Genomic DNA, 21122 nt, shown 5'->3' with positions numbered 1-21122 from the left:
CATCTTCCATCTAGTACATGTAAAACTCTCAAACATATCATGACAAATAGTAGGTAACTTACATATTATTTTCCACTCTTAGCTCAATCAGAAACATAATCAAGTCCCAAAAATCAAGAGAAATTACAGCAGGAAAATTTTTTTAATAGAACACTTGGAAATAATGAGAAAGAAAATATTATCACAGAAGCAAATACACAAAATTAAAGTTTGTATTTGGTTAATTATTCTGGAAAAACACTCTCAGGAATATTTTTTGTTAAAAGTATCTTCACAAAAAGCACTGCATCTATTTCTAGTAAAATAAACACCACCAATATCTCTACTCGCTCCTGAAACCCACTAAGCTAATAGTAAAGAAATAAAAGTTAGAAACCCAAAGGAACAGAGAAAGGGAGAAGCAAAACCAACAAAATTTTGGAAAACACTGCACAGATGACTGGTAATGGACTGAGCAGAATAGAGAAAGCTGAAACTAAATATCTACACAGGAAAAAGGCAATCAGAAACAAAGACTAGGAATCAGGATAGCCTGAGATTTCTGAAGAGAAGTGTGAGAAGCTAGAAGGCCATGAAATAAGGCCTTCAAAATTCCAAGTGAAAGTAATTTCCAACCTAGAAATTTGTACACAGGCAAACTATCAATTAATCATGCAAGGTCTCAAAAACTTACTTCCCAGGCACCCTTTCTCAGGAAGCTACTGGAGGATATGCTTTATAAAACAAGAAGCAAATGGAGAATAGAAAATCATGGAATCCAGGAAATAAAGTCTCTAACACAGGAGATAACAAAGAGACTCTTCTAGGACAATGGCCCTGCAAGCCATAGTGCAATCAGTATCAAATGGAGCAGAAAATGAAATCCAGATGGGACACTGCCAAGAGAAGGGAAAAGTATTAATTGATAGATTGCCTGATTATATTGTGAGGAGTTTAGTTCTTTTGGAGAGTCTGGAGATGAATTATTGATAAGGAGATAGAAAACTAAGCAAACAAAAAAAGAAAATCATTAATTCCAGGAAAAAATACAAAAAGTTGTAAGAGAAATGAGACGCAATCATCATTTACTACATGGATTGGTTGAGATTTAAAGTCATAACAACAAAAACACTGGATATTGCTTTAACCAAAAATTATAACTATACTAGGAAGAGGTACATGGAATATATGTAGGAGAGAAGAAAAGTGCCAAATTCTCATTTTCCACAGTACAAAGTTAGTAAAGTCTAAAATTGAAAAAGAAGAAACAGCTGTATAAGCAAGGCTATTTAATAATATGGAGGAAATTACCAAAGGAAATAACCAAGAGAATTAAAAATAGTATTCTCTGCAGGATAGAAATTGAGGATGGGGCAAGAGGCTACTGTTTTGCTTATAATCTTAGTGGTCTCACTGGTTTTTTACTCTATCATTTGAAAATCAACTAACTATTAAATTAAAAAGCACTTATCAAAAAAGAGTTCTATAAGAAAAAAACGAATTACAAGTGTTAACTGAATATTTTGTCATTAAGAAGTACTAACTTGCAAATTTGTCTAAAACTACTAGAGGTCTATTGCAAGGAAAGATGCAAAAAAATAAATACCCCCTCCCCTAAATAAAAACAATTTTGGTAGCCAGCCTCCAAGATGATACCAATAATCCTCACCTCCTGGCATTCATGCGCTCATGTAACCTCGAGTGAAGATCAGCTGTTTGTGTGACCAACAGAGATTGGCAGAGAGAACAGCATGTGACTTCTAAGGCTAAGTATAAAAGCATTTGGGCATGTCCTTTCTTGGGTTACTCAGTCCGGGAGGCCAGCAGCCTGTTACGAAGAGAATCAAGCAGCACTGAGGAGAGGCTCATGTGGAACAAATCTGAGGCTTCTGTGCCAACAGCAAGCACCAACCTGCCAGCCATGTGAGTCGGCTGCCTTAGAAGCAGATACTCCAGCCGCAGTCAGGCCTTCAGGTGACTGTAGCCCCAACTAACACCTGCTTATAACCTCAATCAGAGACCCTGAGCCAGAACTATTCAACTATGCCATTCTTGAATTCTTGACCTACAAAACTGAGAGATAATAAATGTTCACTGTCGCTTTAAGCCACAAAGCCTTTGGTTTAATTTGTTATGAAGTAATAAGAAACTAATACATTTGTCTTCCTCAACGTTTCTAACAATAACACCTGCAGTTATTTATTTAGGACCTACTAAGGAGTAGAAAGAGGTGCTTGACCTCCATTATTTCACTTAACATCCTTACAGTATATCTATAAGTAGATATTACAGAGCCATAACAGTAGAGAGCAAGCCAGGAGATGTGGAAAAATGGCCACATTTGCTCTAGTTTAGTTTTTAGCAATATTAACTCCACAACCCCACTTTGGAACAGGTACAAAGTTCACAAAGGCCCTTAATCCCTTTCTTCTTCCCTATTCTCCCCACCCAACTTCCACATACACTCTCATGCTCCAACTATACCATCTTTCTCTGATCCCCACTCTCACCACATCTGTTCTTCAACACCATGAGGACTCTACCTTCTCCCTTATCCATTAGCACCTGCTTGTACCTTCCCTTATACAGTTTATGTTCTATGTAATTAAATCTCTCATTTCCCCAAAGCCTATACTTGCTTGCCCCTTTGTTCTTTTATCCTGTCCAACAAAACAACCTGTTTTTTTTAAGTTGGTGAACCCCACATCACTTTCCTGCTGAAGAACTGTTCTTTCCTTTTTAAAAATAACTTTATTGACATATATTTTGCATGTCATATAATTCACCCTTTCCAACTATAAAATTCAATGATTTTTTACAAATTTACTAAGTTGTACAATCAGCAGCAGTTTTAGAACATTTTCATTACTCCATAAGATCCCTCATGCCCATTTACTTTTAATCCCTGTCCCTCTCCTGGCCCACCCCAGGAAACCATTAATCTACTGTTTCTATGGCTTTGTCTTTCCTGGATATTTCATATAAATGGAATCATACAGTAAAGTCTCATGTCTGACTTCTTTCCCTGAGCATGCTTTTGAGGTGTGCCCATGTTGTAGGATGTATCTATAGTTAATTTCTCTTTATTGCTGAAGAGTATTCCATTGTATGGATATACCAACTTCTGTTCATCCACTCACCCACTGAAGGATGTTTAGGTTGTTTCTAATTTTCAGCTATTATGAATAACAGTGATAAGATAATTCATTATGTTTTTATTTCTCTTGGGTAGATTCCTAAGAATGGAATTGCTGGGTCATGTGGTAAATTTATGTTTAATGTTTTAAGAACTGTCAAACTGTTTTCCAAAGTGGCTGCATCATTTTATATTCCCACCAGCCATGTATGAGGGTTCCCATTTCTCCATATCCTCCTCAACATTTGTTATTGTCTGCCTTTTTTATACAATACCCATTTTAGTGGGTGTGAAATAGTTCACTGTGGTTTTAACGGTGGTGATATGTAAAGGAGGAGGAAAGAAAAGAAAATCCCTAAACCATCCACAGAGAAACTGATACCAATATAAATACATAATTACAACCTCAGTACAGTCCTCACTATTCATCCAGAAATCCTACTTTGTTTCTCTGATCTGCTAGTTTTCCCACACTCCACAACTCACATCTTCATCCACTCTCCTTAAAATCTAATCTCTATCTACCTTCCACAGGACGTAGCCCCAGTTCCAACCCCTGAGGTAAATGAAAATAGTTCCTACCATGACTTCCTCCTACTATACCCACAAGCCTAGGTGCTTCTGGATTTATCCTTTCCCCAGTTAAGAAGGCAGTTGTGGACCTCCTCCTACTAAATGCAAACTCCTCTATAGGAGCACTGCATCCCATTCACACTGACACATTTTAGGACCCATGAGTCATCAATCACCCTCTGTCTCCTTTTCCTGCAATCTATTGGACTGGAGATCCAATCCTCAATTGGACTCTTCCTATTAGCATTTAAAAGCCTCTAGCCCCAGTTTAACACTAAACACACACCACACACCATACACACACACACACACAAGCTTCAAAGTCTCAACCAAGTTTTTTGAAAGTCACCCATATTCCCAATGTCCAGTTTTCTGCACTTCCATTCATTCTTCGGCCCACACCAATCTGATTTCTATCCTTAAAACATCAGTGAAATAGCTCTAGCTAGGGTTCACGTCCTCTCAGCAATAATTAACATTATTCAACATTCAACAACATTCAATTTCCTCCTTCTTGAAACATTCTGTTTTTACCAACTCTCACAACACCATCCTCCAGTTTTCTTTCTAACAAGTTGTTAGAAGATAATTCTCCAATGACTCCCATCTCACATTTCCGCATAACTTGTAAACAAAGGCAATAACTAACTGCCTTTGTTCCAGACTATTTTTAAAATGATGTTAGTATAGTGAATAGCCTTGGAAGATAAAGATAGTGTCTCCTTCCAGAGCAAAGGGCAAGCATGCTTACTGTCCATTGTAAAATATTTGGATTCTCTACGTCAGAGTTCTTTCTCTGTAACACAACCACTGTGTGTGCAGGAATTACCTGGCCCTCTTTAACAGCCTGTAGAAACTGGAGCTTGGGAAACCAACATAAATGTTGGTACTAAGGATACTCCTTTGCTGTGGATAATCAACTGTCCATTGTCTCTGATCCAAGAGTCTCGTGTCTTCTGCTAGCATCTATGAAATTACGTCAGGCTAACTTGTTAACTTGCAAGGAGAGTAAAACCTTAGATCCTTTACAGTTCTTAACACTTTCTGGCAGCCCTGTTTTGGTTTCCTGGCTGGCCTCTACTCCTTTGCCTGACCTTTAAATGTAGGAGTTCTGCAGAGTTCATTTCTAGGCTCACTTCTTTTCTCACTCCATACTGTCTCCCCTCAGAAGTTTTAATTGCTCCTATGGCTTCAACTGACTATCTATACACCAGTAAGTCCAAAATATTTTTCTGTAGTACAAGTCTGTCTTCTGAGCACCAGAACCATACTCCTACTAACAGCCTCATGAACATCTCTACGTGAATACTGATGTGTTCCTAAATTCACTAGTACCTAAACTAAACTCAGCAATTTCCCCTCTGCCCCTGCCCCATACCACCACTTCCTCTCGTGTTCTCTAGCTCAGTAAATAGCGCCGCCATCCATCCAGATGCTTATGCCAAACATCTGGGCATCAGCCTCGACACCTCTCTCACACATCTTTTAAATGTGTCTGCTTCTATCACCACCACCACTAAATTTAGTCCAAGCCACCACTATGTCATCTCTCATCTAGATTCTCTAGTTTATTTTTTTTTTAAGATTGGCACCTGAGCTAACAACTGCTCCCAATCTTTTTTTTTTGCTTTTTCTCCCCAAATCCCCCCAGTACATAGTCACATATTTTAGTTGTGGGTCCTTCTAGTTGTGGCATGTGGGATGCCGCCTCAGCGTGGCCTGATGAGCAGTGCCATATCCACGCCCAGGATCTGAACCTGTGAAACCCTAGGCTGCCAAAGCGGAGAGCGCAAACTTAACCACTCGGCCACAGGGTTGGCCCCTAGATTTTCTAGTTTCTTTCCACCTTCATACTTGCCCCTACCAGTAGTTTTCAAAGTGTAGTCCTTGGACTCCTGGGAAGAACTGAAACTCTTTCAGGGAATCTGCAAAGTCAACTAAGACATTATTTGCTTTTTTCACTGTTTTGACATATGCATCAATGGTTCAAAAGGAATGATGAGTCAAACTGCTGGTGCCTTAGCAGGACTCAAGGCAGTGGCACCAAATTGTACTTGTATTCACTGCATTGTTCACTTTCACTTAAGAATGTCCTTGATGAAGCAGAAAAACTGTTAACTTTATTAAATCTCAACTGCTGAGGTCAGGTCTTAATATTCTGTGTGACAAAAGTGAAAATTATATATACAGCATTTCTGCTCAAAAGCAAAGTACAATGGTTGTTTTAGGAAAAACACTTGTACGATTGTTTGAATTGTAAGCTAAATTAGCCATTTTTTCCAAAGAACACCATTTACATTTGAAAGAACAACTGACAAACTACGGTCATTCAAACATGGGTATCTGGCAGACATTTTCTCAAAAATGAATGAAGAAAGCCTATCTGTTCATTATCTAGTCCCACCACTGTCTGCTCACTATGTTCACTGAAGGTCTTTGAGAAATAAAGGTTCACTGAGTTATGCAGATCTTCTAAATGTGGATACATTACACAATATACAAAAAATACATACACATACATTTGTTAATATCACCACAGCCTTCTCAACACAGGAACCAGAGCCCCCATGTAGCTGCACACTGTGAAGGACTCCTGCCTGTGTTAGTACCTTAACTGAGACATTCCCGCACAGAAGGCCTTCTGCCTTGCCTGTGCCTGGACTTCCTCTGCAAGCTGCCCAGAGAGTCACATGTTGAGTTGCTGCTCCTTCTGCAAGCCTCCATGTGGCCTATGCACTCTAGAGGGCTCTTGCCCGTGCCAGAATCTGTTTTCTCTCAATGCATGCCCACAACACCAGTTGCTGGTCGCCTAGTCCCCTGCCTGCACTCCAGAGGGTAATCTACTGCCTGCCTGGCAACTCCACACCAGCTTCAGCATGGCCAAACCAGCAAACTTCTCTGCTATCTAGTGGGCTGAACCTCATCTTCTACCACGAGGTCTGAACCCCTTCCAAGTTTGTCTTTCCTTGGGTATTCTCCATCAGCCCTACAGGACAATACAGAGTTTCCTCATATCTTATAATTACTCTTTTATCATTGCTAATAATTATTTAAACTTCCCATGTTCTATCTCCTGACTGGACTGACACTGCTACAACATACTAAAGACTGTACTTACATATTTTCCATTTATGTCTCCATTACTAAACCGTGTGCTTTCTTTAGCACAGAGATGCTATTTTAGCCATCTTTCATTTTCCAGAAATATATGAGTACTTAATAAACGTCAGCTCAGGGGCTGGCCCTGTGGCCGAGTGGTTAAGTTCGTGCGCTCCGCTTTGGTGGCCCAGGGTTTCACTGGTTCAGATCCTGGGCGTGGACATGGCACTGCTTGTCAGGCCATGCTGAGGCAGTGTCCCACATGCCACAATCAGAAGGACCCACAACTAAAAAATATACAACTATGTACTGGGGGGATTTGGGGAGAAAAAGCAGAAAAAAAAACAAAGATTGGCAACAGTTGTTAGTTCAGGTGCCAATCTTTAAAAAAAAAAAAAATAGGGGCCTGCCCAGTGGCACAGTGGTTAAGTTCACACGTTCCGCTTTGCTGGCCTGGAGTTTGCCAGTTTGGATCCCGGGTACAGACCTGCGTGCTGGTTGTGAGGCCAAGCTGTGGCAGGTGTCCCACCTACAAAGTGGAGGAAGATGGGCACAGGTGTTGGTTCAGGGCCAGTGCTCCTCAGCAAAAGGAGGAGGAGTGGTGGCAGATGTTGGCTCAGGGCTAATTTTCCTCAAAACAAAACAAAAAAAATTAATTAAAAACCTTTAAAAAATAAATAAAAATTAAAAAATAATAAATGTTAGCTGAACGAATTAAACGGTGTTAAGAGATTCATGCATCAAGTAGAAACCAGCACTGCAATAATTCTGCCTCTTCTAACCAGGAATTTCTAGAATTCTATGAATCTGAAACACTACTCCTCTAAGGAGAGGTAATCAAAAAGACATGTGGGAACCAGGACAAGCCAGTAACCTAACTAGAAAAGTATGATAATTTGTGTTATCACACTTCTAAAATATACCAATGACAATAGATATATCCTTTTGATCAATTACTTAGTGGAAGATCCAACAGGTGGTTCAGGCTCTGAAAAGAGATGCTGAGGTCGGATATTTTACACGGGAGGTAGTTAATGAAAGGCATATCCGGGCTTCCAGGACTGCAGATCCTACTATTCAAGGCTAAATGGCTGCTACTAAGATTAGGTAATATAGTGTCTCTCTCAGTGCAGAGGTCACAAACTGCTGGCCTGCAGACATGTTTCATCTGCTCTGTTTTAACATTTTGAAATTTAATCACCAACATTGAAAAACCAGAGATTTTTCATATGAAAATCTAAATTTCTGGCTTCTTAAGATAAATATCAGAAAATTTTACAATACTGACCTCATATTTCTGCTGGAACTGAGTAGCACCTACCCCTTTTATATAGGGCATGTGCGCTCCTGTTTGCCACAATTCCAACCAGGGCCATTTCACTTGTTTATGTTGCGTCTATGGTCCTTGCAAGGATGAGCGTGCAACCCTCCATGTAGTAGTTTTTATAAGCATAGGCTTTGGAATCACAGATTTTTGTTCAAGTTTCTCCTCCACCACTTAGTAGGTAATGGTACCTGGTAACAAGACCCTGGCCAAGTGGGTAACAATAGAACTTATCTTACAGAATAGATACAGTAAATAATCAAAAAATACTAGCAGTTTTATCACTGTTTATTAAGCTGGAAAAGAGAATGGTATTAAAGGGGGAGAACGTGTTGGGCTGAAATCAGAAAATATGAGCCTAAGACCAAATCTCCTCACTTGGAAGATATGTGACCTTAGGCAAATTATTTCGGTTTTTTTAGCTTCATTTTCCTCACGTGTATAAAGTGGAGACAAAAGTATCTCCCCGCCTACCACAAAGCAATGTAGTGAAAACAAACAGACAATCTAAAAAGGTTTTGCTATTTGTAAAAAGTGAAAATTCCAGGTTTAAACAGTAGATGAAGAAATCATCCATAGGAGCTATCAGTATTAACAAGCGGCTAGTAAGCAGGCTTTAGATAAACTAAATGAGTAAGACACAGAAATACACCAGAGTGAAGAAAGGCGGAAACACTTAAAACACTCTAGGCCTGCCTTAAGTCCCAAGGAGGGTAGCTCTGGAGTCCAGACTGAGAAAGAGGGCTAGGGGACTGGGCAAGCAGCAGCTAGAGTAGCTACAGAGTAAACCTAAAAACTCTGCTCAAGGCCAGGAGCAAAGATTAAGAAACTGTTCTAGAAGGTTCCATAACCTTTCCAGACCTGGAGACAGGATTAACTCATACCCATGTCTGATGAGAATCAAGGTACTGTTTCTGTCTCTAACCAGTACTAGACTGGATGGGATCAACTTGTGATAAAGAATTCTGACTTTTTTTTTCTTTAATATTGCCATGCAGAGAGTCTAAGAAGGCAGAAAAAGACAAAATAGATTCCTGCTTCTTTAACTTTTTTTTAACTCACTGACAAACAGAGGAAACAAGAAAAATAATATGTATTATTGATGAAGGTACAGAAACACTCTTCTCATTCACTCCTGGTAAACATGTAATTTGGCACTATTTGCTAACATAACAGGTGTACTTCATGGTTTCTGTCCAAACTGCTACCCATGGAATGGAGAGACCTCAGTGTCCCATTACCTCCCTGGCTGTAGCACTGAAGCAAGAACCAATACCTTGGCAGGTCAATTACCAACAGCCTTGTGAGAAAAAAATACACTGGGACAATCAGATTCATCACTCAGAAATTTGCAATCAGGACACAGAGAGACTGAGCCAGAAAGGTGTTAAGAGCTAAGCTAGGGACAGAAGTTGCCATTTGGAAGCAAATATAAAGTTAATAGGCAGACGAGGCTTGTCTGCAATGAAGTAGAGGGAGCAGAAGAATAGAAAGGGGCAGAAATCTGAAGCCCAGAGAGAGAAAAATAAAGAGCTTCCACAATTTTGGCCCACTGCCCATTTTCTTGAGCTATGGCCACATTTCATTGGCCTGGGAGCTCTGCACCATTACAATAAATCTTCCTCCACTTGAGCTAGTGGGTGTCTGTTCTTTGCTACCAAAAGAGCCTAATCTAGAACAGAAATTGTTAACAAGAGCAGAGTTAAAACCAACAGCCCCTTGGACAAAATGTGGACGGCTGATGCATGCACGGTTGTACATGGAATAGTAGAATCATGGTAGGTAACAGTACTCCCTAGAAAGTTACGTACTGCATGTAAACATTACAAGAAAACTATTTCATTGCTTATCAAACTCAAAGCCCTTTCCAGAGTCCATAGAAGAGACAAAGTGAGGAAACAAAGACTTGTGTCTACATGCCAGCAAGATAACTGGACCAGCAACAGACACCTGACAAGCCCAGCCAAACCAGGTTAATAGGGGAAAAAGTCATCTAGAGGTGCAAACAGACTAAACTGGCTGGTAAGCCAACCATAACATAGAAAGAATGGCCGGCAGTGGCTGTATTGGACATTATACAAAATAAGTAAGAAAAGTGGGCTATAAATAAAAGACTGGAGAGTAGACATTCAAAAAGGAATGAATAGAGAGACCAGGCAGGCTTCAAGTGACAAACAGAAAAGCCTCTGGCTTAGAAATTCTGGGTCCCATGAGCCCTGACTGTGCTTTCTTCCTTTGTTTTTGGAGGTCTGGAAACTGCAACGTCTTCCGTGCTTGAGTGCTGAGTTAAGTGAATTTTTGTTCCTCATATTCAAGAGTAAAGACTGGAACAGAGAGTATATAGTAAAAGTATAAAAAGAAAAGGATTTGATGAGGGTGGAGGGAATGGCCCACTTTCAATCCAACAATTCTATATAATAATAAGCTTGCATCAAAATTTAAATATTATATATACATAGCAGCTTTATTTCTAAGTAGGGAGAAGTTTTAACAACCACGATTTTCAAAGATCGGCTAACTAAACCATGATGCATTCATACAGGCAATAGTGTGCAGCCAGTGGAAGCTATAGTAAAGCATACGCATCCCTTTCTTCCTGACCTCATGATCACTGACTCAGAAGCCAAACAGATTCAGATAGCAAGGGATATTTGTATTCAATGACATGAAGAGATGTTCATGATATATTGAGTCAAAAAAAAAAGGTTACAAAACAATATATACTGTATTTTTATTAAAAGGAGGACTTCTACTTGGGCCAGCCCAGTGGCACAGCAGTTAAGTGCCCACGTTCTGCTTCAGCAGCCCAGGGTTCACCAGTTCAGATCCCAGGTGTGGACATGGCACCGCTTGGCATGCCACGCTGTGGTAGGTGTCCCACATACAGAGTAGAGGAAGATGGGCACGGATGTGAGCTCAGGGCCAGTCTTCCTCAGCAAAAAGAGGAGGAACGGCAGCAGTTAGCTCAGGGCTGATCTTCAAAAAAAAAGTAGGACTTTTACATATATTTGTCTCTACACATAAAAATGCGACTGTTTGTGTGCTGTCTATAATGTTCTTGTGTTTTTGTGATTCTTGATCCCAATCTAATTTCTTATAACAATAAGAATTCTCCTAAAAAATTAAATACAGATTTTCTTTCAGATTTGGAAACCAAGTCCTGGCTCTTCTGTAGAATCAACAGTACTGTGGTTAAAAAAAGCAAGCAGTTAGGAAGGAAAAAAGAAAGGGTGAAGGAGATGACCTGAGATAAAGCCTGGGGCTTCATGCCAGCAGAAGGCCCTACTGCCCAATAACAGCTACTCTCTAAAATATACTTCACCATAGCCAGGTCATTTGTGTTTCCATTATGCTATTCATTCTAATTCCCCAAGTGCTGACTGTCCTCTATGACCCCCATGTTTAACATTCATTCAAGTCCCAGTTCTTTCAGAAAGCAGTCTCTGACTATTCTAGGCAACAGTGATTTCTCCTCTCCTTGGAAATAGGTATATTGTCAAATTTAGAGATCTACTTAAGAGAATCACTCAAAATCTCTAAGATTGTTGGGACCAGCCTGGTGGCATAGTGGTTAAGTTCACGCACTCTGCTTCTGCAGTGTGGGGTTCATGGGTTCGGGTGCCAGACACGGACCCACACACACACTACTCATCAAGCCATGTTATGGTGGTGTCCTACATACAAAATAGAGGGAGACTGGCACAGATCTTAGCTCAGGGCTGATCTTCCTCACCAAAAAGGGAAGATATTGTTAGTGAAGCACATAGACTAGGCTGGTTCACTCGTCACCCATTCCCAACCACTTCTCCCTTGCCTTTGCAAGCTGGAAAGCTAAATATTCCATCTTTTAGCCTCCTTAAAGCTGAGTGGCCAGTGACATTTTGGCCAAGGTGACACAGGCAAAAGCCCCTGGGGAAGGCTTTTCTTCCTGTTTTGCCCTTCTAGCTGCCTAGAACACAGACATAATGCCTGGAGGTGCAGCAGGAATTTGCAACCAAAAGAACGAAAACAAAATAGAAAGAAAGGAGAAACCTGGATCCTTGCTGACATTGGTGCTATACAACCCCAGTATGCCCACATCCAGACTTCTTGTCATGTGAGAAAAATACACCCCTATTTGTTAAAGTGACCGTACAATAAGTTTTCAGTTCCCTGCAACTGCAGGCATTCCTGATATAGTTAGCACGGAGCTCAGAAGAGTGGTTCTCAGCTATCTTTCCTCCCCAACATATAACAGAGAGGGAACAGTTTCCCTTCATTAACAGTTACTACAGTTGTGATTCTCAACCTGCCAGGCATCAGAATACGGGATGGGAGTAGAGAAGACAGTGGTCCCAAACTCGGGTGATTACCAAAGCAATGTCTCCTAAGCACATGTTCGGGAGGCTGTACAATCTAGCGCCTCCAAAAATGCAACAAGGATTTTTTGTTCTGATGATAAAGAAGCAAAACAACCTTCTACCTAAGTTGCTTCTTTCTTTCAAATTTAATTCTCCCTTAGGTAACTACTAAGAAATTACTTAAGTAATTACTAATAAACCTCTCATAATCATCACTCTATGAAAAAAGCAGGGTTTTAATGCCATAAGAACAAAAAAACAAATTTCTGGTTTGAAGGCATTTATATTTACAGGTGTTCTATTATTGTATTTACCGTGGTTATAAAAACCCTGGTAGTACTGTGGAACTCAATTATGTTCAGATGCCCAGGACAGCTTATTTCACAAAGAAAATCTAGCTTTTTACATTATTAATCATCCTCTTTCAATGCATTTTACAGTTGTTTTTGATAGTTTCCTACTGATATCTTGCATCTGGGAAATATAGGCCATCTTCAAGTAGGCACTTTTCCACAAATTATCCACAGAAAAAACTTATACACAGTTAAAAAAATATCCTCACAGACGCTCTTACTCTATATTAAGCTATAAAATGTGGGTTAAGAAACTTCCCGGCCAGAATCACTAGATATTTGGGAGAAGTAAAGGGAAATAAAAGATCTTTCTTGTATATAACCAATTTAGCTGTTCTCTTTTCAAAATTAATACAAACTATCAGGGGATAAAATAAATGTGAATCAAAGACATATGGAACTAAGAAAATGGCAAACCTCTCTTAATACAAATCACTGCAACTAAACATGCTAGGCCAAGGAAACTGCTCTCGTCTCCATGAACTGCCTGTTTTTAAATGGCAACTCAATTCTAAGACAGAGATATTCTAAGATACTCCAAAATATCTATATCTTCTCGCAACATACAAGAAAATACCTCTAGTAGCAGTCTAGAACATTTAAATCCATCAAAATCTCCAGAAAAAACAAAAAAGCAATCTTCTTAATTAAATAATGCACAAAGGAAAGAAAACATGATAAAAGAAAAGCTCCCCCCAAAACTGACTGCAATATATTTGGCATTTAATTTGTCTTTTCAAGTAGTTCTCACTGAAAACTTGGATACAAATGATCCTTCTTCCAAGCAGGTCTTCCCTTCATTGGTGTGGTTGAGAAAGTTGCTCAACTGTCAATAAAGTCAAGACTTCCATCCAATACCCTGGGGTACAGCCAAGTTCACTCTTCTGAGACCTCAGCAAAAGATCTGACCCTGATCAGGTGCCTACAAAGGTCTGCCAAAAGTGTTAGTGCACAGGCTAGGCCAAACCACACCCAGTACTGGGAAACAACTCAAATCAGTGGGCCCTGTTCATGATTCCTATTCGAAGGATGGCAGATAAAGAATTGTGGGCACTGTTCACTTGAAAAATTAAAGTATGCATTTAGTAGCTACAAAATATCATCAGTGAGGTCTTTTTCTTTTAAATTGCACTAGTAGTTTCTTTGGAGACAAAAAAATCATTGTTTAATTAACTTAGATTTTTAAAGAGAAGTTAAGGTCTGGGCTTACACCTTCCTCAAACAAAAGTTGCCCCCAGAGGAGTTTTTAAAATGTTAGCGATATGTGCAGGTGTACCTGTTAAAACATGGTAGGAATAAATTTAAAATTTCTTCAGCTCAGCTTGACAAATGCATTTTATTATCAGAAACTAAACAAACCCAAGAAAACTTAAGTAACATTACCATACTTGGTGCCTCCAAGTTTAGGTACATTGAAGAACTTCTTATGTGAACTGTCATCTAAAGTTTCAATAAGGTACTCAAAGGTGTTTCCTGAAAAAAAAATTATACTTTCATTAAACACAGCTACAAAGTACCTTATTCAAAGTGAAAATACCTGGAAATCAGCTTTGTCCAATGAAATTTTCTGCAGTGGTGGACACGTTCTATATTTGCACTGGCCAATAAGGCAGCCATTAGCCACATGTGGCTACTGAGCACTTGAAATTTGGCTCTAGTGACTGAGGAAGGGAATTTTAAATTTTATTTAGTTTTAATTAATTTAAATTTAAATAGTCACATGTGGCTAGTGTCTACTGAGTTGGGCAGTACAGTTCTACATGACTCTTGGCAAGTAAAACCTGGTAACATAACTCCTGAAATGTGATAAAAAATACCTGGAAAGGGATAATAATAATAATTTAAATGACATATAGGCATGTTTTGGGAACGCATGTCCTGAAAACTGCATAAGTACAGATAGAAAAATTTAAGAATGCCACAATTATGTTAGGGGGTTGATTTTTTTAAAAAAAAAATCAAAAAAAGATTTCACAGAGCATTAAACAACGTGGACAAAATCTAAACCATGCCAAAACAAAAAACTTAGGTAAGACCTCAGTAAGTCTTAAGACTGAAGGTAAAAGTGAACAACAAAACATCTGGGTAAATGAGCAGATTCTCCCTAAAAGAAACATGTCTTCCAGGTTTTGCACCAACTGAAAAAAGTCAAAGACCTAGGAGTCTCATTTGAATGTGCGCCAGCTACTAACAATTCTTCGGGGAAGTGGGAGGGAGGCAGCCTTGAGGGAAAAGAACCTTCTCTTTTGTGCAGATTCATTGCGGTGGGTTGGAGGACCCTCAAGAGTGTTAGGACCCGGGTCTGAGATGAGATGAGAGCACAGGCCACTTTCAGAATATATAGTGTTTTTCTCTTTTTTGTAGAGGGTTAAGAGAGAGAAGTGGCCGGGGGTTGGGGGGGAAGCCAGCGCTGCAACAAACGGTCCGGGAACAGAACGACTAACGTTTGGCCTTGACCGCCCCCAACTCTGCTTCTAGACGCAGAGAGAGAGGGAGGGGCTCGAGGCCGGACGGCGGAATAAAAAATTAGCTGCGTGAGACTCACGCAAGGAGAGACTGGCCCCTACTCTCATCTTTCAAAAATGAGGGGCGGGGAGGGGAAGATGGTGGGCCTCTCCCCGACCCCAGTGCTACTGAGGGGTGTCGGAAAGCCGCTCTTAGCCAGCAGCCGCCACCAGGCTGAGGTGGGCACGGGTCAAAGCCAGTGACGGAGCGGACTGGCCTGGTGGGGTCCTGCTGAGGGGCGAGGACGGCGAGGCCCGGCTCTCGCAGCCCGGCCGCACAGAGTGCGGCCCGGCGGGCAGGCCCTGAGGGGAGCACGACCTGAGCCCAGAGGGCCCAGGCGCCGGCCGAGCGACTCCAGGCGAGAGAAGCAAGGAACACGGCGCCTGGGCAAGCGCGCGTCTCCAGCTGCCAGATCCCAGTCGGCCGACTGAAACTAACCTGCACTTGGGGCGTCCATCGCCGGAGACCATATTATCCCTGCGGGGAGGGGGCCCGCAGGGGAAGGCGGGGGAGGCCGGGCGGGGAAGAGGGGGAAGAAGGCGGGCGGACTGGCTAGGGAGGAAGGAAGGGAGCAGTCTCGCGCAAACACCGCGAGAGCCGCAAAGCCTTCCCTACATTCGCACTCGCGGGATTTGCCGCCCAACTGTCGCGAGATCTTGGGACAAGGAAACAAAGAAAGAGAAGGGGCGGAACTAGCCGGAAGGTGATTCGTTGCGCAATCGTGACTGTGCCTGCGAGCATGGGTGAAGCGCCAGGGAGGCTGTATTCCTCGTGTCACTAGCGTGGCCCCTTAGCGCTTACTTGTGGTCCCAAGCGTTTTGAGCAGTGTATAGGTTCCTGTGGAGTGTCCGAGTGTGTGAGTGTTGAGGGGAGGGCGTCGGTATCCGAACTTCTAGGAAAAATAGCTTAAAGAGAACCGCTTTACCCTTATACAGTCTTAGGGTAATCTGTCATGTGTAGCCTACACACGTATTCTCAGGAGACGGTGGCGGGACTGATCTGGCACATAGGAGCCTCTCAACTAATTCTCGAATGAATTACACTCCTGGAGCTTCAATCTCGCCCTCTTTATTGACTCCTTGTTAGTAGCGGATAATCATGCTTAAGTGTCTCCATCCCTCCGCCTCAGCTCCTGCAGTCCCTGCGTTCTCTACAGCCTTGTCTCCATTTGGCAGCCAACTTTCCAGAGAGTTGCTTGTGCTCGCCCTTCTCCCACTCCTTATCCCTCTCCAGTCTGGCCTCTGGTCAAGGTCAGCCATAACTTCACTTGCTAATCTCTCGTTTCTCAATCCTTACACTACTTGCTCTCTCCTCTTGTTGAAAAATACTCTTCTATCAACTTTTGTGACCTCAGTCTCTACTTGTTTTTTTCCTACCTACTCCTAAGGGTGCTCCATCTCAGTTTCCTCTACAGGCCCCTCTCTCTCCCTGTCCAGTCGTTGAATGCACCTTCTCTCACTTCATTTCCCTGGCCTATCTCACCTTCTCCTTTGGCTTCAGTTATTAGTTATATGCTGATGCTTCTCAGTCTACCTGTAACCCAAATCCATCTCCTAAAACCAGAGGTGTATATCCTAGTACCTTTTGGACACCTCCACATCTCACAGGCACCTCGGACTCAAAATCTCCAAAACCGGAGTCATTTTCCCCTTAAAACCACTGTTCCTTTTGTATTGCCTGTATCAGTGAGTAGCACCACCATCCTCCAAAATGCCCAAGCCAGAAACCACCACGTCATCCTTCACTTCTTCACCCTCTTCCTTTAATCATTGACTCAAGCCCTGATAATGCAAATTTCCTCTTTATTCACCTTTCTAACCATTCCACCTGCCACCACCTGGGTCTAGATTTGAACATTCCTGCCTAGGTGACTGTGACAGTCTTCTCAAAAAGACCCTGGGACATGAGTACTATCATAGTCTCCATTTTCATGGTGATGAACTGAAACTCAGAGGGGTAAATAATTTACCCAGCATTACCCAGCTACCAAATGACAGACTCAGAATTTAAACTCAGTTCAAATGGATGCACAAGCCCTCATGTTTAACTTAGTCTTTCATGATCTGTATCTCGTATCCATTCATACCCTTTTGTAGGGAACTTCCTTTAGGCAGAGTTGCCTCTCTGTCACTCTGTAGCATCTCACTTGCTGTTCTCTGTTCTTGGAACACTGCTGTGCTCTGTCCAACTAACCCTTACTCAATCTTCAGGCCTTAGTCAGGATATTATTTCCTACAGGAAATATTTGTTGACTACCCTGCCACCCCCAGTCTGGGGGGGTTCCCTATCATTTTATATTTCAATTAAAGCACTTTATTAGACTTGATTGTAATTGCCCATTTACTGTATTTTCTGGATCTGTCAGATGCTTTTAGCCGCATGCAAGAGAATATCCAACTAACAGTGGCTTAAACAATACAGACCTGTAATTATTTCACATGACAAAGTCCACAGTAGGCAGTTCCAGGGTTGTTGTGACAGATCAGTCACATCCAAAAAACTTGAGGTGCTGGCAGGAAAGGTAGGCCAGAGGGGCCTCACGTTGTAGTTTCCCAAAGGACGTTGCCAGGGTGCCAGGAGGATATTTGGGGAGAGAGAGAGGAAGAGTGCAGGGATCTGAAAGGAATTTTGGGATGATGTGGAAACTGTACTCCATTTAATGTAGAGATTTCATAAACTCTTTAAAATGTCAGAGCAAGAAGCAAACATGAGAAACCATCTAGTCTGAGGGCTTTCTATTTGAGCATGGGTCTTGCTTAGATCCCACACTGAGTTGTCCAGTGAGAGATAGAGCAGGAATTGGAAACCAGATTCTGGGCCCCCAGTCCCACATCCCTTCTGGGAATACTGGGCAGTTGCCTCATGGGCAGTATACGCTGAACCCCCTTAGAACATCCCTTGGTTCTCAGTTCTCTGAGGGCTCCTCCAGGCTGTTCTGCAGGCAGAGCCATGGTTTGTGCTCAGGAAAATAAACAGTGAAGTTTGGGTGCGATTAGGCATGTAGCCTCTGGGTGGCAGTAGCGTGAGGCAGTGTCCCTTGGAGTGATATAAAGAGAGACATTAAGGACTGAGTGTCTGGCCTTAGCACCAGTGGTTAATGAAACACTAAGGGAACAATAAGGGAATAAAGTTCCCAATTGTACCCTCTAACGTGGTAATAAAAACTGATATTTTTTTTATACTCAAGACACCCAAAGAGCTCTTTCAAAGCAGCCATCATGTTAGGCTTGATATCTATTCCAAATGAGTTTGCCCCGACTGAAAACATTGCAGCAATTCTTCTTTCAGAATGGCCGTTGGAACCTGAGGCTGGACTAGAAGGGTGAGGCTTGAAGGTGAGCTCTTGCTTTGGGGGCTGTCCATCTAAAAGCTCATAATGTTAAAATCTGACCTTCTCTCCCCAAATCCCAGGTACCTTGAGCCTTACTCCTACACATGTCTGCTCTTTCCCCACTGGTAGGATACATCAGCCTGGTCTGACTACCACTAGACTATTGCTTCCTTTGGCTTCCTGGTTGGTCTCAGCCCAACAACCAGAGAGATTCTGTCAAAATGGAAGCCAGCTCACGTCATCCTCTGCTCAGAACTCCACACTGGCTCTCATCTCACTCGGAGTAAAATCCAAAATCCTTACTGTGGCCTCCAAGGCCCTCCATGGTCTGCCCCCTTCTCTCTGACCTCATCTCCTGTACCCCACCTTGCTCTCTCGGCATTAGCCTCACTGGTCCTTTGCTGTTCCTTGAACACCAAGCACAATTCATTCTCCAGACCTTTGCACTTGCCGTTCCCTCTGCCTGGAATGCTTCTCCCAGATATCCATGTGGCTTGCTTCTTCACTTTCTCTGGGTGTCTGCTCCAATTCAACCTACTGGGTGAGGCATTCCCTGATCATCCAATATATATGGCAAACCTCAGTGCTCCTTACCTGCATTACTCTGCTTTATTCCTTTTCATAGCACTTATCATGATCCAACTTGCTGTACTTTTAACTCACTGTTTCTTGTCTATCTCCTTCTAGAATGTAGGCTCCATAAGGGCAGGGCCTCAATTGTTTTGTTCACTGCTGAATCCACAGTCCCTAGAATTGGCACGTGATAGGTGTTCAATAAATATTTATTGAATGGATGCATGAATCAAGTCATCCCACAGGCAAACTCAAAGAGAGTACTTAACTTAGGTCTCTGAACCTAGAGTGGAGAACATCAGAGGCAGGGACCTCTACTGAACTCTGGTCGAATTCACCTCTGTGACTTTAGTTAACTGAGTATTTAAAATTTCAAATTGGAAAGGAATTTCCTGGTTGAGGGTGTGCCTACTGTGTTGGCAACAATGATGGTGGAAAATTGTTCACTAATGGTAGAAAATTGTTTAGAAGCAGAAGCCAGACTAGCTGAAGTTCCTCAAATCCCTGTAGCAGAGAACCCCATGGTTCTAGGGAAGACGTCTCATTCCTTGGCCAGATGTCACAAAAGCTCACAGTCTCTCTTAGTTTTAAGACCTGGAATACCTTTGTGTGTTGTTAAAGCAAGGAGCTTTATCTTAAAAACGTAGTGACTTTGTCCTGACTTTCAAAAAGAACTCTAGGGGATCAACAGAGTCTTAAATGGAAGGAATTGAAGTTTGTCTCCCAGTTCTCTGAGTTCAGAGAAAGCTGCATCCTTCTCCTATGTGCCCATTTCCATGCTCTTGCCACCGCCTCATCTGTGCCTAGATTCCCTCTAGCCTGGGTTCCTGCCTGGCCTCCTAACTGGTGTCCACCTGCACCCCACTGACCAGCTGGGCTTCCATAGGCATCAATTTTGATTACAGGACTGGCCCGGTAGTGCAGTGGTTAAGTTTGCATCGCACGTTCCGCTTCAGCGGCCCAGGGTTTGCCAGTTCGGATCCGGGGTGCGGACATGGCACCACTTGGCAAGCCATGCTGTGGTAGGTGTCCCACATATAAAGTAGAGGAAGATGGGCATGGATGTGAGCTCAGGGCCAGTCTTCCTCAGCAAAAAGAGGAGGATTGACAGCAGTTAGCTCAGGGCTAATCTTCCTCAAAAAAAAAAAAAAGAAATTTTGATTACAGTAACTTTTCTGCTCAAAACCCCTAGTCCCTGCACAAAGGCCAAAGTCCAAATTCTCTAGCCTGATAGTTGAGCCCTCTGGTATCTGGCTCTGGACACCTGTTTCCCTTCTTGTCAATGTCTCACCTTCCTGGATCTTCCTGGTCATCTACCAGGTACTGAGCTTCCCCGCCTCAGCATTTCTGCTCCTGCTCTTCTACCCCTATCTCCCACTCGTCTCCCATGCCAGAATACGACCCACCTTCCCTGGCTGTGCACACCTACCAGCACCCTTGTTTTCCCTGAAGTTTTCCCAGTCTTCCACACCTCAGGGTGATCACTTCTCTCTCAGCATAGATGACATCAATATCTGAGCTGGTCCTGACAGATCTGCTGCACACCGTGGAAGGACCCTTTAAGACAGGGCAGGCTGAGCAGAAGGATAGTTGGGTTGGAAGGGTTTAGCAGGGTTACTGGGGAACACCTCAGCACAACTGCTTCACCCTGGCCTCGTCTCTGGAGCCCCTCCCACAACCTGCTCGCATTTGACCTTTTGGAGCCTCACCCGGCACATTCCCCCTGCTCCTGGTGTCAAGGACCATGCCCTGTTCTGCCTCTGGCTTTGGCTTTGCCTGCCCAGCACCTTCATCTCTCCCCTCAGTTTAGGTTAACCTTTCACAATGTGAGCCTCTGTCTCCCAGCACTGGGTGTGTCTATAGTGTTGAACATTTTCTATTTTCGTACAACACAGCCCTCAGACACAAG

The 21122-nt window shown here is 42.4% G+C and overlaps 1 protein-coding gene across 5 annotated transcripts in view; it reads right to left on the bottom strand.

Moving 5' to 3' along the window:
- IREB2 (iron responsive element binding protein 2) overlaps positions 1-15905 on the bottom strand; it is a 57031-nt gene extending 41126 nt beyond the window's left edge. For 2 of the 5 annotated variants that reach the window (XR_011498206.1, XM_070497514.1), the window contains exons 1-2: positions 15748-15905; positions 14188-14277 (exon numbers count right to left, since the gene is read on the bottom strand). Coding sequence is in view for 2 of the 5 variants with exons in the window: in XM_070497514.1 (XP_070353615.1) it covers positions 14188-14277; positions 15748-15766 (109 nt within the window). In the remaining 3 variants the exon portion in view is untranslated. Of the gene's footprint in view, positions 1-14187; positions 14284-15747 lie in introns of those variants that run through there. The other 3 variants (XR_011498207.1, XM_070497516.1, XM_014856430.3) reach the window with 3 other exon arrangements.
- Between the last annotated feature and the right edge of the window lie 5217 nt (positions 15906-21122).

This window comes from Equus asinus, chromosome 2, assembly GCF_041296235.1.
Source record: "Equus asinus isolate D_3611 breed Donkey chromosome 2, EquAss-T2T_v2, whole genome shotgun sequence".
In the NCBI taxonomy this organism is placed as follows: domain Eukaryota; kingdom Metazoa; phylum Chordata; class Mammalia; order Perissodactyla; family Equidae; genus Equus; species Equus asinus.
Note: the sequence above shows the minus strand (reverse complement) of the source record. Positions and strands in the feature narration are given on the sequence as shown.